General features: G+C 45.5%; 1 protein-coding gene across 1 annotated transcript in view; it reads right to left on the bottom strand.

The window, feature by feature from the left end:
• ALKAL2 (ALK and LTK ligand 2) overlaps positions 1 to 20,583 on the bottom strand; it is a 281,678-nt gene that overhangs the window by 241,074 nt on the left and 20,021 nt on the right. The window contains exons 3-4 of the mRNA XM_069606054.1: positions 13,655 to 13,708; positions 13,445 to 13,525 (exon numbers count right to left, since the gene is read on the bottom strand). Of these exons, the coding sequence (XP_069462155.1) occupies positions 13,445 to 13,525; positions 13,655 to 13,708 (135 nt within the window). The remainder of the gene's footprint in view (positions 1 to 13,444; positions 13,526 to 13,654; positions 13,709 to 20,583) is intronic.

The following is a 20,583-nucleotide window of genomic DNA, read 5'->3' as shown; positions in this document are numbered from 1 at the left end:
TCAATAATGATGGGAACCCGTGTAGCCAGACAATCTGTTCCAAAAATACGGTAGCCAGAGTACAAGCAGTTGGGAGACCTTTCAGGTGAATAAAGTGGGCCATTTAGGAAAACAGATCTACAACGACTAATATGATATTGTATCCGTTACAGGAGGGAAGGTCTGTAATAAAATCCATTGATGGTGTATGCCAAGGTGCTGGGGGTACTTCTAAAGGACATAGCAGACCTGCAGGACTTTGTTTTTGGGACTTGTGTTGTGCACAGGTGCCACAGGTTGAGAGGAACTGGACAATGTCCTTTCGCCAAGTTGGCCACGAGTAATTTTTCTTTATTTTAGCTTGGGTTTTGGATATTCCCGGATGCCCTTCTACTAATGACTCGTGATAGTTTGCGATGATTTGGTTCTGTAACTTCTTATCCTTGATGTAAAATCATCCTTGGTATTATGGTAGGTTGTCCATCATCGTATACCGGTCTCCCTTCCCTAGTCATTCCTGTTGTGCTGGTGGACTCTTCAAGTGTTGCAGGTCAGATTATAAGTTGTCTAGAGTGGTGGTTGCAGCAATCATGCCTTGGATTCGTCCTTAGGGATTATAGCCACGGGGTCTGGTGTAGTCAATGCCTCTTCTCCCTCACTCATGCGAGACAGGGCGTCCGCTTTTCCATTGCATGATTTGGGTCTATAGGTGATGACGAAGTCGTATTCCACAACGAAGAGAGCCCAGCGGAGTTGGCGTGATGATTACGCTTTAGTGGTCTTCAGATATTGTAGATTACCATGATCGGTGACAATGGTGACTGTATGTCTAGCTCCAAGAAGATGTCTCCAGGCTATGAACGCTGCCTTAATTGCTAGCAGTTCTTTATCAGTGATTGCATAATTCAATTCAGGGGCTGAAAACCTGCAAGACCAGAATGCCAAAGGTGCAACTGATCTGTTTTGGGGTCTCGTTGTGACAGGACTGCTGCCATTGCTATGTTGGAAGCATACCTTTCGACCATGTATGGTAGTTCTGGTCGAGTATGCCGTAGAATTGGTGCTGTGGTAAATGCTTGTTTTAGCTCCTGGAAGGCTTTCTCTGTCTCTGCGGACCAATTGAATTGTTTATTTTTCAGTAGTAAAGAGGGGATTGGTGGACGATCTGGGAGAACCCGGGAATGAACCTGTGATAAAAGTTGGCGAACCCGAGTACACTCTGTACTCCCTTTATGGATGTGGGTGAGGGCCAGTTAAGGATAGCGTCTACCTTACGTGTGTCCATGTGTATGCCCCGTGGTGTGAGAATAAAGATGAGGAATTCTAACTTTGTCACATGAAAGAAGGATTTCGTCAATTCGGCATATAGCCGGTGTTTCCGCAGTTTCTCCAAAACTTCCCGGACATGGTTGACATGGTCCTCCTTGATGGTCAAATAGATAAGCATGTCATCAATATAGACAAGAGCGCAGACGTCGAACAGTTCGCAGAGCACGTCATTCATCAAAAATTGGAACGCTGCCGGGGCATTACATAGTCCAAAGGGCATACCTGATATTCATAAAGGCCATATTTCGTGCGAAAGGGTTTTGGGCCTATTAAGATCGTTGTTTTGTTCTCCCCTGTTCCCCATCTTTGCCTTGTCGTGCTCTGAAACACTTGTGTACGAGCGCGATACAAATAAAATATCATATAATTAATGATATTTCATGCACTTCAGGTAATTTAAAATAACCCGGTGTAAGTCAACACTTGTGGTTGACCCATAAACAAATAGAGAAATGTGATAACAGCATCAATTTCCACGTGGCCTTATCCCAAGGTGCGTGCCACATGCTCACTGCGTGGAAATTACATATTAAACTAACAGACCTGTCTTCGCTCTGAATGAACAGAGCAGCGTTCTGCTGAGATTCTGTGAAAACATTGTCAATTAATCTTGTGCAATGCCCCTTGATGGTATAATCAAAACCCCACTTACCGCTATCACCTTTAGCGTGTCTATTTCTCATGCATTCAATCCTGAAATTCTGCTCGGAGAATATGTCTGGGGATTCTCGAGGTTGCCACTGCTAATGTAAACTAATGGTAGTCATGGTGATTGTCATGCGGTAAGCCAAGATGGCTGACCGTGGTAGTTCAATAGGGAGCCATATGTCGGCCATATTGAATGGTGTACATATTGTTGTACTAAGTGCAAGAGAAAGTGTATAAACACTTGATCATTAATTATGATAATCAATGGATTATAAAAGTCACTGTTTTCTTTATTAAATATTAATATATTTTCTAAATATCACGTTATATGGTTCTAATTGTCACACAGTAGAATAAGTATTGGAACTATGTATAGGGATGTGTTGATGTACTATTCACTCCTTCCTTGCCAATCGATTGGGGTGAAGCATTTTCATCATTGGCCTCCATCAGCTGCGGCATGTGACAGGGCGCCAGTTTGTCACCGGTGATCAGATGAGGATTACAGGCCCTGATTAAGGACGGTTGTGCGTCCGAAATGCAATGGCATAATCTGCATCTGCAATTCATTATTTGTTTTAAAACTTTATTTATTTAAGCTTAACAGTACAACAGAGAAATACGAGCAGTATACAATCAGTCGTTAAGAATACATTACATATTCACAGTCTGATGAAAGATCGTAGAGAACAGCAAAGTCATGTTTTGCAGCAAAATAACCAAAGACACATGTAACACGTTAATAGTCAAAGCCTGAAGGTTTAAGCGGATTTGGGACCGGGGAAATCAGTTTGCTGGCATCATTCTTGCTCTCATTGGATAAAGAAGAAATATAGGAACCAAATGGAGCCCATATGTTCCTGGGTCTAGACTCCACAGGCTGTAGGCTAAGCCCGGTATTCTTCAATGTCTGAGGCCAAACTAACAGCCAGGAGTCACTGAGCGAGTGAAGGGGCCCCAGGGCGAAGCCAGAGCAGCAGAATACAGCGGGTTGCTAGAAGCATGCATAGTCCCGCTAATTTTCTGGAGTCACATTTGAGCTCATGGAAAAGGCAGGACAGTTGCGATGGGGTAGTTGTGCAGTCCAACATTTCAGATACGGTAGTGCATACCTTCTCCCAAAACAGGGAGAAGCGCGGATAGGTCCACATCATGTGTATATAGTTTGCGTCGTCTGATCCACACATTGGACAAATGGGGGATAGTCTTTCAACATGTGGTGTAGTCTGATCGGAGTGTAGTGAAATGGAGTACCTTAAATTGTATCAATTTAAATCAAGAGTTGAATCAAATTTCATGTATACGGGCACACATGTGATCCCAGCGTTGATCTGTTATCTCGACCCCCAAATCCTCAACCCAAGTGTCCTGAGTTTGACGAATGAGGAAGGTGCTCCATCCTGGTGGAGAGTATACAATCTAGAGACCTTTCCTTTGAAAGTGAAGGTATTCAGGATTTCAGAGATTATAGGTTCATCTGGAGGAATGGAGGGGGACGTCTGGGTACCTATTCTTGAGCAACCGGCGCAAGACAGCATATTGGAGCCAGCGTGAAGGTCTACCTCGCAGGGGTTCCGGCAAGTTAGGCCACTAAAGGAAGCCGCCATGGGTGAAGACATCACGGACCACGGCCAGGCCTGTGTTAGACCAGAGATGTGTTGTTGTAGCGTCTACTCGAGGGGATTCGGGAAAGAAGTTCCAAAGGGGAAGGTCACTGTGGAAAAGGATGTAGGGTGCCGGTCTGTTTCCACAATTTTCTCAGAGCTAACGCTGTGCCCCCAGTGGGATTGAGGGGATCAAATTTGACACTACAGGAGGGGAGAAACAGAGAGCGAATATATCCCGGTCGTCAGTGGACAATCGTTCAAGGTTAACATGAAGGGGGGGATTGGCGGACTCGAACCTGTGTGATGCAAAGTGGGCTTGGGCAGCTATTAAGTACCTCTCAATGTCAGGGGTGCCAAATCTGCCCCTCGAAATTGGGGTAGTCAGTGTTTCCAGTTTCAATCGGACAGCACCGGAGTGCCATAAGGAGGTGTCGATGGTGCAGGTTAGTGTTTTAAAGAATTTGCGAACTGGCCATAAGGGGACATTCAGGAACTTTAAGAGTTGGGGTAGCACTATCAACTTAAGGATGGCTATCCTACCAGCCAGCGAGACTGGCAGTTTAGCACAGCTTGTGCATATACGAGTAAGGGTGGACAGGTATTTTCCAAAGTTAGCTTCGTATGAGGAGATCGTGCGACATGTAATCACGACACCGAGGTAGGTAATCTCAGCCTGTGACCATGCAAATCCTCAGGGATCTGGGGGTGGGGAGGTGGTAGCTTCAGTCAATGGGAATAATATGGATTTAGAGGCAGTTTACTTTGAGACCAGAAAGTTCACCGAAGAGTATGATGGTGTCCACGACTCGGGCTAGGTTGTGTTCAGGACAGGATGAAAAGGACAGCATCGTCTGCGTAAAGGGAAATGATCTTGGGGGACCCTGACAATCTAATGCCCCTATACGCATGTCGTTGGTGAATCCTGTCTGCTAAGGGCTCAATAGCGAAGGCAAAAATTTATGGTGAAAAGGGTCACCCCTGTCTCGTACCTCTATCTACTTGGAATATGTTAGAGCACGGTCTCCGGTACGGACCCTGGCGACGGGTGAGGAGTACCGGAGTTTCACCCAAGACTGAAAGCGAGGGCCAAAGTTACTTTTTTCCAGGACCAACCACAGGTAGCACCAGGACACGGAGTCAAATGCTTTCTGCATATCTAGAGTGGCTGTGACTTCCTGTGTGCCTGGGTCGATTCGAGCGAGTATGTTGGATAGGGGTCGGTATGAGCCACATTGTGTAAGGGATTTACCCGGTTTGAGTAATACCGATATCACAGCCTCCCGAAGGGAGGGAGGGAGTACACCCTTCTCACAGGCCTCATCCCACAAGGCTGTTAATTGGGGGACCAGGTGGGTTTTAGATAGTATCTATAGATGTTACGCTCACCTGGCTCCCACAGAGGCGTCGATCGGAACTGGACAGCTGCGGTCTCCACCAATGTGACGTGTAGGGCCGAGATGACGGACTGGACTGGCCCACCTAGCTTCGTTTGCTTGGCCCGTAGGAATATTCTTCTGCAATCGGAGAAAGCGAATTAACCACCCGTGCAGTTGAGCGTAAATCCCCCCACCCCTGCTGTTCTCCCCACAGATCACCTTTGATGTCCCCTCTCATAGTCTCACCTGATGGTTTGAAAGGATGAGCTCTCCATCCTGCATTGAGCGGAGGGGCGCGTTGATAACCAGTTGCTCAACTGGCTCAAAGGAATTGTTGAGTTCCAGAACAATATTGACTCTGAGATTCCTGGCAAGACATTATTCTGGTAAGGATTTGTATTTTCCAACACAGTTCGATAAAATAATGTCAATATGTAACCTGTTGCTTTCTCCCTTATTCAGGCGCTGAGAGAAAGTATGAAGTCTCGGGGAATAATACCTCCAGCAGTAAAATCAGGAAAGTCTATTGTGGTGAGGGGGGTTCCCCTTATTAGTCGCCTTGTTTCACCTTGCTGTCCTTTTGTTTCCCCTTGGGGGCTGGGGTTCGGGGAAGATGCAGTGGAAGCTGCGCCGACCCGTGAAGAGGAATAGTACCCCCGGTGGTAAAATCAGGTAAGTCTATGGGGGGGTAACTAATATTCCTCTGTGTATTCCCTTGGCTCACCTTGCTGTTCTTGTCTTCTCCTTGGGTGCCGGAGTGCGGCGGGAACATGCATGAGGATGCAGTGGAATGTGAAGATGCTGCGAAGGCCGGTGAGTTCAGCGCGGCGCTGCAGCAGGCGAGGAGACACGCATAAATAGCTTCTTTCTTCCAGCTCGAAGGCGTGATGGATTGGGAATTCAGGTAAGGATCAAAGGTATTGCTCTTGTTCTAACCTTTCTCCTTCTTTCTCCCTTTTTCTAGGACCTCCAAACTCGAGGCGGGCGTGGCAGAAGGCTGGATGCAGACTTGCAGGCACGGTGAGCGTTACGCTGCTGGATGCAGAATAACGCGAAGCGTGTGCTGCTTTTTGGGCGTGGTTTAAATAGCCTCCAAAGTAGTCCCAGGTAAGTATTCCTCCCCTGCCCTGCCTGAGTAAAAAATAGTCCCTAAGTAAAGTAGTCCCTTCCAAGCCTCTTTTGGCTTGGAGCTCTTGCAGCATGGTCTGCATCAGGTAGGTTTGCAGCATGGCCTGCATCAGGTAAGTTTTAATCTATGAGCCTGGCGCCTATGGCGCTAGGACTGACTCTCCATATGAGCCTGGCGCCATAGGCGCCAGGTCTGCACCCGAACAGCCCCTAGTAGGGGTTTTTGGGCTTGCTCAAAATAACTTGATGCCTGCTTTCGGGGTTGCTGGACTTGGTCTGGGTCCCCGGGGGTAGGCATCATGACAATAGATAGGACTGTGTCAATAGCATATGTACTGCCCATAGTTAATCCCTATCTTAAACCCATCCTCTCTTGTATTCAGAAACGGTAGTGTTAGGAGTATTTTGAATTGTCAGAACTTTTCTTGCGCTAAGTTTCTCTCATTTGTTCTCTAAAATCATAAATCATTAGTGTTGTGAACAAATAAATTCAATCCCAGAAAGAAAGTGAGTATCCACCACGTGAAGGGTCCCTGGCTAGGACTGTGGAGATTCATGTGTGGCATTCTCTTTTTCTATAGTCATAATCTAGTGTAAGAAATCCCATTTATCATTTAAAAGTGCATTCCCGTTTTCCATCTCGAAAAAAACGACCTCCACTAAAACGTCCATAACTTCCTCAATTGTTTTCATCTTCTGCTTGTAGCTAACATACTCAGCTTTCCATAGAACCTAAAACCGCATCCCAAACTCATACGGTTCTCCCGTAATCATGATTACCGCACACGGAAAGGTTTGCCGCAAGTGTGCATTTTAGGGAAATTCGGCAACGTGTAAAACAGCTTTTGTTTGCTTCCGACCTCCGTTTTAAGATTTCACATTGCTTCTTAGCATTAAATCATTGCTAGTGTTTGTCTGCAACTATCCAAAGTGGCTCCCATAACAATTTAAACAATTTCAGCAATTAAGCCCATATTTAGTGTTTTACCCAATCCATTCTGAAGGTAACTTTAAAACCATTTTGACAGCTTGCCAATCAATTCCGTTTTTCTCTTGTGTTTGCTGGGGGGAATTGGGATTGTTATTTTGTTTGAATTCTGCCATTCCTGAAAGCTGTTATCTCCTCCTATCTCTTTACATTGTCTAGTGGGGGTTGAGGGGTGTGCAGGGGGAAATAGTAGCCACACGGCTATCTGTTCTGAACACACACCCAAAGGTATTATTTCTGTGCTGAATTGTGTTGCTCACTATTGCTCCTTGTGCATTAAAGAGATTATTTAGTGTTACATCACCCCATTGGTGATTATTGTGTACCCATAAACATAGTGCTATTAATTTGTAACTACATAAATAAATATTTTAACTTTGCAAACCAGCCTGATTCCTGGTTCAGTGTGACCTGGGGGGGGGGTCCAGGAGAGGGGTGTGATATGAGTGGTACATCGTTCAGAATAAAATAACTTTTAGACACAAATAAATAAGGATTTCAGTTGTGCATTGCACGCTAGGCGTTGACTTAGGTGAGTGCCAGATTGCAATCACTTACAGTTCAATATATAGCTGCATTTTGTACATTTTTGTGTGATTACCCAGCCCTCTGACATTCCAACTCATACATGTGATACTATCATCCGCCATCGAGACAAAACCAAAGCAGCAATAAACACATGTCCCAAAAGGAATGTGAACTATGAAATTCGGGCCAGACATATAGGAGCCTCTTCCAAATAGCGACAATCTGGATACAATCGGGCACTCGGATACTCAGTCGCGTGTCAAGCATTTTTTTAAACTAAACTCCAATCCCAACCCACCTCCTCCTCACCGCTCCCCCAACCTGAGAGGGGAAAACCCAGTAAACCATTAACGCTAAAACAAGAGGCGGCAGAATCGCCTGGGGGGCTGTGCATAAGACAAGAATGGCTGAAGGTCCAAAGTGGGGCGTTAACTAGGCATTGCATGGTGCACAATGTAACACAGTAGGTAAGAGACGAGGAAATGTTACTAGTGAAGCAGAGCTGGATGTCTTCTGATCCAATAAAAGAAATGGTCTGCAGGGGTATCGATTATCCAGACCCCGCTCCAGATGTGGAATTGATTAACAAACTTCAAAAGTGAGAACGGGGGAGTCCACAGAGACAGAGACCACCTCTGGCTATCCCGGGAAGTGTTTATTGATGAATTTGGAAGCCTCCTCAGGGATGGTGAAGAAGATGACTTGATTTGAGTGTTCAATTCTGAGTTTAGCGGGCAACAGCATGGAGTATTTCACTCCCAGGTCTCGCAGCCGTTTCTTGGTGGCATTAAAAATGTTCCGTTCTTGGTGAAAAGCCACAGAAAAGTCTGGATAATGGTGAATTCTGGAGGAGCCGAGGAAAAGATCGTCCTTGGCTCTTACCACCCGAAGGAGGCCATCTCTTTCCCGGTAGTTAAGCACCCATGCTATGATGGGGTGGGGAGGAGCACCAGGCTTGGGTTTTGCTGATAGGGATTGGTGGGCCCTTTCTATTGTGAACTGTGGGGATAATTTCGGGGAGTCCAGGAGTGAGAGTAGAATGTGCTCAACATAGTCTTCTATGGGGCCATCAACTCTGTCCTCTAAACATCAATGATGCGAAGGTTATTGCACCTGGAGCGTGATTCCAGGTCCTCGTTCTTCTTGCTGACATCTTGAACCCGACTAGTCAGAGTGGACACCTCGGCCCAAAGTGCGATGATATCGACCTCAGGTGCACCAACCCTCATCTCCACCTCCGTCACTAGAGTATCAGTTTTCTCCATGTGGGCTTTGATCGAGCATATAGTCCCAATCATATTGTCCAGTTTCGAATGTAGTGCATTGACTCCATCTCACATGTAGTCCATCATTTTTTGTGATTCAGTAGGTTCAGGGGGAACTGACAAGGGCGCCTCCATCTCGGGCAGGGATTTATTCAATTTCGGCATAGCTTTTGCGTACATATTGATCAAGCTTTGCTTTTTGTTAGCTCCTTTGGACATGTTCACATCAAGCTGCGTGGGGAGCAGTGTCACACAGCGCACACGGAAATAGTAAGGAATAGCTGTGGGCAAGGAGGTTTAGCCCAGCCAGTGCTTTGCATCTGGCAGCAAGGGATGTGTACTATATTTCACAGGTGTATGGTGGGGCACCAGGACCTGCTCCTCAAAGCGATTTCAGAGCAAGGTAGGCTAGATGTGGAGGCACAGTCACGATGGTTCAGTGTGGTCTAGAATCGATTAAGCAAGCAGACAATAGGCTGACGCGAGAGGGCCCGGTAGCATGTGCTACATCCCAGAGGGTAGTCTCAGTGATTCCAAAGCAGAGTAGGATCAATGGGACTGATCCGTGTCAGTGGCTGTGTCCAGCAGGTCTGGTCTAGACTGCAGCTGAGTGAATTGTGGCCTCCCCACGTATGGTGGGGTGAAATGCAGTGGTGTGGATAGACCAGGTGCCAAATAGGTAGCTGGATGTGGGCGCCACCCACAACTACCTGAGGAAACACAACCTCGTCTCAGATAGGGAATACACCACAGGCCGAGTTAAAAGCTGTTATTGCGGAATGGGAAGTTAATGAGGTGCACACAACACGGGCCAAGATATTGGTCAGAAGCTCCCTGGTGTCGGTACGCCAAGTAGCACAATCCCACTCACGTAGGATTCCTAGCTGAACTTGATGCAATGTTCTGGCTGGTGTATCATATAAGGATGAGACTGTGGGTAGTGGGTATACACGAGCTGTAGTGGCTGAAGGGTGCATCTGGGACGCTCTGGAGCGTGATGCGTCAATGGCCAAGTCGCAGATGTAATGCCAGGTACAGTGGGGACCAGCCTGGCGGTGCCAGCCCGTGGAGTGTAAGTTGTGTCTCTCGCTCGACACTGGGGTGAGCAGCGCTGCAGTGGGGTCAGGTAGATGTTTATGTATTTTGCGTGTCAGTGTGCCTAAGGGGGCTCCGTACCTTGAGCTCAGGAGAGGAGGTGGCACTGTGCACTCCAGCTCCGTTGAGGCGAGATCCACGAGCCTGATGTTGAAACCTGCAGGGCGAGGTGGAGGCAATGAAGTGGATCCCGGCCCGTGGCATGAAGTGCTCCATAGCCTTTAATTGGAGGCCAGGAAGGCGACCTCCACAAATTGCAGGGCTCCGGCTCTGGATCGGGGAGCTGCGGGTGCCAGCTTCTGTGAAAGCTGGTCTTGAGAAAGGTCACCACAGGGGCCACAACAAGTGACCTTGTTGAAGGGGGCTAAGAGATCTGTGACTTAGCCCAGCTGTCTGGGGGTCCGCATTTCAGGGCACAATGTTTCAAGCGGCAGGCGCCCCTCCCCCAATCAGGGCCAAAAGCCTTGCTGCTCGAGTCAGTGAGTGGCCACGCTCTATGGAGGCGTGGCACGGGGCGCCGCAGAGAGTTCAGTCCGCAACTCTGAAGAGGGTATTTATTCAGCAACAGCTCACCTTTGAGCCACAGTAGTCAGGCAGGGCACGCCGCAACTCGGCAGGTGCCAGCCTGTGGTTTTCCAAGATGGAACCCTGCACCAACGGCGACAGATTCATAATAAGGTTCTTCCCCATCACGGAGCTGCTTGTTCAGGTTGCCATACTTGTGTAAGCGCAACAGTGCCCCCCCTGCGATTCATTTTTGTCAATAAAATATTATAAATACTTGGAAACCAACAGAATCAAGAATTGGTCTCTATAGAAAGAACCACGTGGAGAAATCAAAATATAATCCGATTTGTTGAACTATACACTGTAAACACATAGTGGCTATTAGGTTGTGCAACCCACACCGAAGGCTAAACAGCCTAGGTCTCTCTATTTCTTTCACTTTTGGTGTGCCCGGCACTGAGGCACGAGTTAGTGGGTCTGCACCCCACTCACAGATATTTTAATTCGAATGGAGTTGGTTTTAAGGAATCTAAAAATTCAACAGAATGAAATAAGTAGTGCCAGCTCACAGCTCTTGCACTTTACTGGGGTTGCCAGGAATGGCATTTCAATGTGTAGACTGATACCACTTTTATTGCACGTTTGGCAACCAAAAACGTTGTTTCCACTTTGTAAGTTAACAAATTGGCTGGCTAGCCTCTTTGCTTCTAAAAATGAATTTAGTTTCTGCAGACTAACTCCACACCATACTTCCTCCTTAGCCTATAAAACTTGATTAATAAGGTGACATGCGTCAATAAACGTATGTATTCTACGAAAGTATTTACTTGTCACCAGCTGAGCTTTTAAGAGCAAACCCCCTATGCGGCACTGCTAATTAGCTATAGCATGCCATGCACCCATTTCCTGCAAAGAAACCACCTTGACGCTGCATTGTAAAAATGTAAAAAAGATTGTGCACCCTTCCAGGCGGCATTTTGATCATATCTGTAGAAGTCACCAAAGCTGTCAGAGTTGGAGTCTGGAACCAGGAGCTCCTTTAAACAGAGTGGCAGGTGGAAGAACTTGGGGAGGTCACAGTGGCTGCATTCACAGTGGTACAGTGCGAACCTGGGTCGATGCACAGGGAGTAGGTGGATACTGTTGGCTTGAGTTCCTGTGCAAATTAGGAATTTAACAGCTGGGAGAGGAGTGTGAGCACAGGCTGGATGCACGCAATCAGTACACCAGCTGAGGTGGTGCACCAGAGAACAAGACAGTGTTGTAGCTGAGACACCATATGTGCACACCCACCTTCAAAAGCAAACACGCTGTCTATCAGTTTACTTAGTGGAATAGCATAGCCCTGCTCAGCTGAAGCACTAATACCAGAAACCTCAACCCCCCTCCTACTTGTCATTGCCAAGATGTTGGCGCTGATAGAAGCCTGTGACCCCCATCATTATCATTATAGTGTCCTTGACCCCTCCCCAGGTAGCGAGTTTAATTTGTCATGAGTAGCTGGTGCAAGTACAGCAAATGACACCAAGTACATCACAATATGGCCTTAACACTAAAGCAGGTCAACACATTTACTGATTTATACAGGAGGCTCGATATTGAAGTTGAGAACATTGATGGCTCGTGTCCAGTTCTCACAGTTCTCTTACATTAGCAACAGTTATTTATAACTTGTATTTTTTCTCACTGTGCTGCAATCCGTAGTAACAGTAAACGGGTGAAACGGAAACTCTACCTTGCATTGTGAACCAATGATCGGAGCAGATTTTTTGCAATTTTTTCATCGTTTTTAAATCTTGGATCCTAAGTCAATGTATTAAAAATTTACTTTGGGATCCACATGAAAACCAAATTTCATTTGGATGAAAAGGTGTACAAATTCTAGTAAGGAAAACTGAACACTTAATTCGCTTTTCCTAATTTAATTTGAACTAGTTAGAATGTAATATTGCTAAATAATGCCAACTAGTACTAATAATATAGGTCCTGTTGTGCGGATTGGGCGAGAAACAAATCAATGGTGTGCTGAGTGAGCAAAAATGATGAGGTCCATTAAATGCTAAGCTATCACACAGTATTCTATCTAGTCACTTCTAGCCTGCCGGGCAAAACAAAATGTGGCCATGAAGTGCCAACTGGACATAATTATAAACCGTTATGTGCTAAGCCTCATGGAATCTTGCCATGACACGATAACTGGGTATAAGGCATTTAGCCATGAAGTGCTCAGTGGAGTTGAACACATATGACTGATACTTAGCATAACAGATTCTGTACATAAAGAGCAAACTGAGTAGGGCTTGTTCTGATAACTGGGTGTAATGATAAATGACCCTGATGTGATAACTGGGTATGATGGACACTCACTATGATGTACTGAATTGGCAAAATGCAATCTGACATTTGTGTTTTAACAGAGAATAATGGCATCATGAAAGGATGTGCTCACTGGGAAGAATGAAATATGGCAAGCCGAGCACGTGGTCATTTAATGGCAGTCCCTGTCACTGATGTGAGTACGTGTACTCTATAAGAACACATGGCTGTGGAGCCTCTACTTTGGCATTTGGTGGCAGTAATGAACAATGGTCTGAGTGTCTAGTCCTTTGGTAGAGATAGGGATTGTGAAAGCAGTAGCTGGTATATCACAGTAATACATGTAATATGATGTACTGACCAGAATATAATATGGTAAAACCTGTCAAATCATGGTATCACCTGGGCATACCATGGCAATAATGTGCATATGATGAATATCTTTCAAATATCTTTACACTGCCTACACAAATTCCCAACCTGTTGCATTTTTTTTTCATTGCTTGCTATTATTACATGCCCTACTCATCATTTATATATTGTATTAAAAAAAGACAATCCACATAAGCAGTGCTAGGCAAGACAACAGAGTCTACATTAATAGAGAACTTCTGCCAATTGGTAAATAGCACAGCAATGAGATTAGCTTGAAGCACATTAACAGGAAGGAGCACTTACAAGCTGGGATGGTGCAGTCCCTGGTCGTGTGGTAAAGTCTGTGGAAGTGCTTACTACATTTGGGGCTGAAGTAGAGAGGCCCTGAGTAGAAAAACGGGACAAGTCATTAGCCAAGATTTGAAATAGCAGCGTCTGGGAGTTGGGGGTGGGGAGGAGGGGTTGAGCAGGGGGTGGGGGATCACATATAGGAAACCTTCAGACGGTACACACCTGTTAAGTGTTTTAGAAACTTGTCTTTCATCCTCAGATCTCTGGGTACGATTTCTGTTAAAACAAAAAATCAAAAAATCACAAATGTTAAAACGCAAGGCAAGTGGACATTGTCATACCTTGTTTCGAAATAATATACTTCTAGAAATGGGAGTCGCCATGTAGCAGTGCATAGGGGTAGGGGCAGGGCAGCCTTTGTAAGCAGATCTAATTTTTTTCCATTGGCGAGAAAGTCACAAAATTCCAGGTCCTAAAATGTTGACTCAATTTGTTCAAACCTTTAAGTATATCCATGCTCACAATTTAGGAGGGAATGTCTTCTATGTCAAAATATGAAAGTTGCATTTAAGGTGGGGTAATAGGAGGAATACTGCGCGCATTTCAATTTAGAAAACAAAACAGAAGGCAGAGCATCCACTGGGAGATGATGGAGCTCCAATTGGAGCTCAAGGAGTGCAGAGAGGGAGTAGAAAGAACTAAGATGGAAAAAAGACTGGCCCTTTGCCAGTTTACTAATACATCTGACGCTTCACACCTGAAATCGCGGTGCTGCAAGCAGCACGTGTCTTCCCATTCATGAACTAAGTGTCTCTCCAGTGTCACCTCAGAAGGACTATTTAGCAGAGATTAAAACGCAATTTAACACATCGACTCGTTCCATTATTTCCTGCATTAAAAGGAATACAACTTTTATTTTCTAGTGTCCCAGATACCTTTCCATTATGACCCTGATTCATTTCGTTTGAAATGCAAGCTGTTTAACTCTTGCAGGGACTAATTATTATCTTCTTGTTGAATGTTGTCAACCCTGCTTTTGTTTTCACAACATGTGATAAGGGCAGTGCATCTTATTTAAGCATTGTGTCGAGTGCCCGCTGTTCTCATTCCATAGTAAGGTTATCTGTTTGAGACCTTTTAATGTCAGAGAAGGTTCTGATGCTGTTAGAATGAATTTCTAATCTATGCTCTGGTGAGCAGATGTTTAGGAGGCCACCCTTGCTAGTGAAACAGGGAACACTTGGGCAAAGTTAGCCAGGACAATTCAAGATGGTTCAATGGCTACTGGATGGCTACCAACAGCCTTTGCCTCAATGACGACAAGACCGAGTTAATGATCATGGGTACTCTTGAATAAACTCGACACTAGATACTCATCTTTTGTCATTGACGGTAATATAATCAACGTCTCTAGAGCGATAAAAACACTGGGGGGTCTACCTCGATTCAACTCTTTCTCTTAAAAAACAGGTCAATAACGTGGCGTCGTCCACGGCCTACACTAATAAACTGATCTGCAGCTGTAAATCTTAATTATCTACAAGCAGTTGCCTAACGCTGGCCAGAGCACTTGCTTTATCTAAACTTGACTATTGCAACACATTATTCCTTGGTTGTTCTGAACACAATCTAAATAAACTCCAGGTACTCCAGAATAACTCTCTGAGAGCAGCACTTAGTCTTCCCAGATCTTGCCATATTTCCATTCACAGAGTAAACGCCAACTGGCTACCCATCCATGACAGCATCAAACTACGCACCCTGGCGATCACGCACAAATGCCTTACATACTCAGCCCCGAAATACTTGACTGACAAAATTTGTAAACACCAACCCACATGCACTACCAGATCATCTCACTGGTACCAAGATACAATCTAAAAACAGCCGGAGGAGCCACCTTCCCAGTCCAAGCTGCCAAACGATGAACTCTATCCCCACCCCTTTTAGACAGGAATTATCCGACCACTGTCTATCTTTGCTACTACTCAGCATCTTTTTTTATTTATACTACTGTACACTCTCGCCTTTATCTGACCCACCTGTAACCAGGGTCTCTCTTCTTGGCTCCACACTTGATTGTAATCTGTCTGCTTTAATATGTATGTAACCTCTAAATATTTCAAGAGCCCAGTTACCTCAGGGTTTGGTGTGTGATACAAATAATAAACAAATACAAAGGTACCTTTGAGAACAGTCAAGGCTAATGCTCAGGATTAATGGCAGTGATCTGAGGTTTTGGATGAGCACACACAGTGGGATGATAAGAATGACCTTAGACAGTAGTATATCAAAAATACACAATTTAATAAAGCCCAGAACATATAAAAGTGAATAATGGAAAACACAGTAATATCACTACTTAAACACGCACTATGTAAAATATATGTACATTCACATTTGGTCAATGCAGTAAAGTGTGGTTTCCCGCCAAAACCTGTAAGGCGGGAAAGCAGACAAACTTTATAACATTGGCAAACTCCAGAGATGAATAACTCTAACTTTATAAATCCGCCCCTACTGGAGCCTTGTGCTCAATGTCACATTTGTGCGTAAAAGCGCTCAGTCGTGCGTAAAAACAAATTACAATTTTCAAGAGGAGGGAAAAGTTTGAGAGAGAATTCTGGAGTGTAGAAATTCGGTTCCGAGAGTCAGGAGAGGATCTGCTGTGGAGAACAAAGCAGTCCTCAACTTTTGGACGGCTTTTGGAAGTGGAGACCACCCAAGCCAAGGCAAGGACCACAAGGGATCCATTGTGAATAAAAAGGGGATGGATGAAACAGGGCCCACCGGTAAATCGTATGATTACTCACCACCCTTAACTCACACCATTTTCAAACTTGGCAGGCCTGGAGAGGGTGACCTGGAGTATGAAATTCCACCCTTGGTTAAGCTTCAAGATGCACAGGTGCTGTGAGTGCATATGCAGGTCTGGTTTACAACTGGAGCTGGATCTCTCGTCCCGAATGCAGGACAAAGAAAGCACCAATGCAGCTTTTCCCAAGACACTTCAAAAAAGGTGGGAAAGTCACTGTGCAGCAGTTACTGCCACGCTTGCACAGCAACGCGGGGGCACCCAAGTCTCGCGGTATGACACACACTTCTGTCTCACGGCCTAAAGTAGCTGGGACAACAAGATTTGGAAAGAAGTTGCTCTGCAGTTTGAACTAGGATTCCTCCAAAGCTTGAGACAAAACTCGACGAAACAATGCTCCAGCGTGGGTGCTAAGGTATAAGCTGGTCAGTTCACTGGATGTACCAGGGACACTTACAAGAAGGCTCGTTTGCAGGGTAACAAGGAGGTATCGAGATTGGTCCCACCACTCGAAGGGGTTGAAGCACCTTTGCAGGTCTTCGGAGATCAAGCACAAAGCAGGACTCTACTGGGACAACAGCAGGCCCAGGGTGCCAACCTTCTTCTGCGCAGTTCCGGATAGTCCTTGGGTCTGCTTTGCTCCTATGGATACTTTTCTCTGTTTATAGGCCAATTCACACCTATTGGAGTTCTGGGGGTGTGCAGTCAGGAGCCCTCCTCATATCCCAAAGTCCAGTGAGCGCTCGCACCCAGCTGGCCAATGAGGATATCTGCCCCACTCAAGCATGCCAGCAGTGGTCCAATCAGGGACCACTGCAGCTCTCATGCCCTCATACACACAAGACATCCTGGCACCAGTAGTGTGGATTGGGACCAGACAATTGCAGCCCACTTCCTGGTTACCTACACACGTGACATGCATTAGCCTTCGAAAAGCGCTGGCTTTTGTGGGTGAATGCATGCCCTAATAAGGACTCACTGGGTCACAAAGACCAGGAGGAATGCCAATGGACAGAAATGGCCAAAGGAGAAGACAAAAGACCTTGTGGCACAGCCATTATGGACACTAGCCACAGTCATGAGCCAAGCACGGAATGGCTCAGTAAAAGTTCATAAAAATACATGAAAAAGCTTCTGTTGCCACAAGTCTACTCCTACGCACATTTTACAGTTACCAAAAAATCCTAATGTACTTTACACACTGAAATACAGTTGCCAAAAGTGGCAACAAAGTCATAAGACTAAGAGAAATAAAGTTTCTTGGTACTTACTGTCTGAAGGACAAGTCAGTTTCCCCATAACGATGAGCGAAATCCCAGTGGAGTGCAGCTAAAGGCTGTGCTCCACTGGCAAATGTCAGGACAGGAGGCTGCAGCAAACGCAAAATGTTTGGGGGGTCCAAAAATAGAGAGGTAAAATAGCCATAAGTGAAATTTTGATTAACACTCGCCCCTCCCAGACTTAGGACAGGGGGGATTAATTCACCCCTGGATGAGTCTGATGTTCCGGTTGGTTAAACATTCTGGACAACCCATTAGCATTGCTATGTTGGACACCTGGCCTATGCTTAATAGGGAAGGCAAAGCCTTACAGGCTAATGGACCACCTGAGCACTGGGAATTCTCACCCTTCATGTTCATCAGCCACTTTAAGGGCCTATGGCCAGTCTGCACAGTGAAGTGAGTCCCATATAGGTAGGGTAGCAACTTCCTTGGGGTCCAAACAATAGTAAAACATAATTTTTCTATAGTAGGCCACCTGAGCTCTCTGTCCTTAAGCTGGCGACTGATGAAACCAGTAGGGTGGCCCCTACCTTTCTCATCTAGCTTTGAAAGAACTACACCTATCCCAGTGTCAGAGGCATCTGTTTGCACAATAAACGATTTCTGATAGTCACAAGCCCTAAGAGCAGAGGCCTGGCACAAGGAGTCATTTAAGCCTTGAAAAGCGTTCTCATACTCCTCAGACCAAGAGACCCTCAGCAGCTTTGCTGGATTTCTAGGATTATTTTTCTCCACCTGGTAAGAGTGTGAGCCTTTCTTCCACTCTTACATGTGTTTTGCTGTGTGTGTTTACCATTGTCTTGTGTTCAGAGACTGTGGAGCCTCACCTACTCCACAGGCATCATCTTTTTACTGTGTGTTACACAGCACCTTCAGTGCAGTAACACAGGGTTGTCTTTTAGACTTCCCAACTCAGACTCCATTTTCCGGGGCTGACTACTGTCTCCCAGAACATGTAAAGTTGCCATTGACTTTATTAGTCTCTTTAAAATCCAAAGACTCAGTACAAACTACATAGAGTACTGGAAAGGGTTAATACTTATCCCTTTTTGTCTCTTTCTCTTGGAGCATTGTTTTGCTCCCTTTTCATTAAGGCTTGGCTGGTGGCAGTGCTAACTACCTTATTTTTCCTACCGCGATTATTTTAAATAACCTTGGTATTGTTTTAGGTTATCTTGGTAGCCTCGAACTTAAATCCGCTGGACGATATTTGTTTTAATTTGGTTCCAACTGGGTTTATTCACCATTTCCTTTTGTAAAAGTCTTTCTCGTGTTTTTCTCTGCGCGCAAAATCAGGTTTGGTTCATTTGTTCACCGTCCTTTTGTGGGCTTCTTCACAGAAGCCCTCCTTAGGCGCCTGAAAGTCTGGTTAGACAGGATGTGAGGGAGGGGTTTTAGAACCCCTGCCATGGGTTCCCTTGGTAACCCAAGTCACACTCCTGTTTGATTAGCTAGGTGGCCACCCTGCTGTGTGATTGACAGCCAGGCTGTGTGAATGGGGGAAAACTGCATAAAAAGCAGGTCTCTGGGGCTGAAAAGGCAGAGTTGCTGCTGGATCAAGAGAACCGAAGAGGGGCTGACAGAAGAGGACCCCTAACACAACTGAACCACCTGGTGAAGCCCTGCTGCAGCCCCGAATCTTCAGACACCAACCACAGAGAAGATCTACCAGGAATCTTCTTCCCCTGAGCTGGTGGGACCAACCAGTCACACCCAAACTACAAGCTAGGTCTCCCTCCTCTGGTCGAATTTGCTGTACAGAGCTACAGTAAACCGGATATCCAGGAAGGTCGGACCCTGCTTGGGTTTTAAGGAGCGCACCTTTTATTTGCTGTTTTGCTCTGCTGCTGATTTCTTCCCTGGGCAGTGCAAGACCCTCCAGTCTTCCTACTTCATATCAGTCCGACAGTCGCTTCAGGAACTGTGAGCCTGCAGGACCTGCCAGGAACATCTGCCTCAGCTACAGCTTCTTCTCCATTTAAAGGTACTGTGCCAATCCGGTTGTTCGTTTCGTTCAGCTGCGGTGAAGGTGTGTGAAACCTTTTGCCAATCTGAGGGCTTGTCCTTCTCTTCTCTTTAAACTAACTTTTTTGCCTGAACAGCTTCGTTCTGAACTCTTGGCAAAGACTTAACCGTGAACTACACTGAACTGTGTGATCTTGAGCAAAAAAGACTTTTGTCCTATTGACTTTGGCCCTAAGCCCTTTTAATTTGATTCCCTCACTGTAGTTCCTTTTTCTAGATTGCCCTACTTACTTACCTGTTGGTGCTGCTCACTTGTTGTCTAATTTTGTCTTTCACTCCCTTTTAAATTATTGGAGTGCCATTTTGCTCACACTTAATGTTGAGTTTAACTTGTCCAGAATCTATTGGGAGTGGTGTTGTGTATTAAGAGTGTGATTTTTCAACTGCTTTACTTTAGTGAAATGTTTTACAACTGATGTGTAAATAAATGTATATTCTTTTAATCAGAAACCTTGAGTCAGTGTTTGTTTGAATCATATTAATTGCTGTCATTTGCGTAACTATTGATACTGCTCACTTGCTCTTGAGATAAGTCTGGCTGCTCAGCCATCGCTACCACTTTACTGTGTAGTACAGGCTTGTACCAAAGGTGAATTTGTACTGTCACTTGTAGTCTTATTTGTGTTTGGTGTTCCCAAAGGGTACTGCATATAATTCTGCCTAACAGTGAGGGCAGTCAGGGAGCAGCTATGGTACCATAGTCTGCCATGAAATTCCTGTAATACCCAGTGAGGACCAGGAAGCTCTCACTTGGGTTTGGATTGTGGGGATAGACCAGTCTTGTACTGCTTGTACTTTACTGGGGAGAGGATGAATTCTACCTCCAACACCCTCACTGACCCCTGACCAATTTCACACTTGCTGGCATTTATGGTCAGGCGGGTCTTTTGAAGAGCCTGCAACACATTCCCTAGGTGTCTCACATGGACCTCCTAAATTGGACTGAATACTGCTATATCATCCCGATATGCAATGCATAATTCATCCAACGCATTCAGAACATGGTTAACCAACCTGTGGAATGTGGC

This window comes from Ambystoma mexicanum, chromosome 4p (genome assembly GCF_040938575.1).
Source record: "Ambystoma mexicanum isolate Mex_15411 chromosome 4p, UKY_AmexF1_1, whole genome shotgun sequence".
Lineage (NCBI taxonomy): Eukaryota > Metazoa > Chordata > Amphibia > Caudata > Ambystomatidae > Ambystoma > Ambystoma mexicanum.
This window is presented reverse-complemented; position numbering and strand designations above follow the sequence as displayed.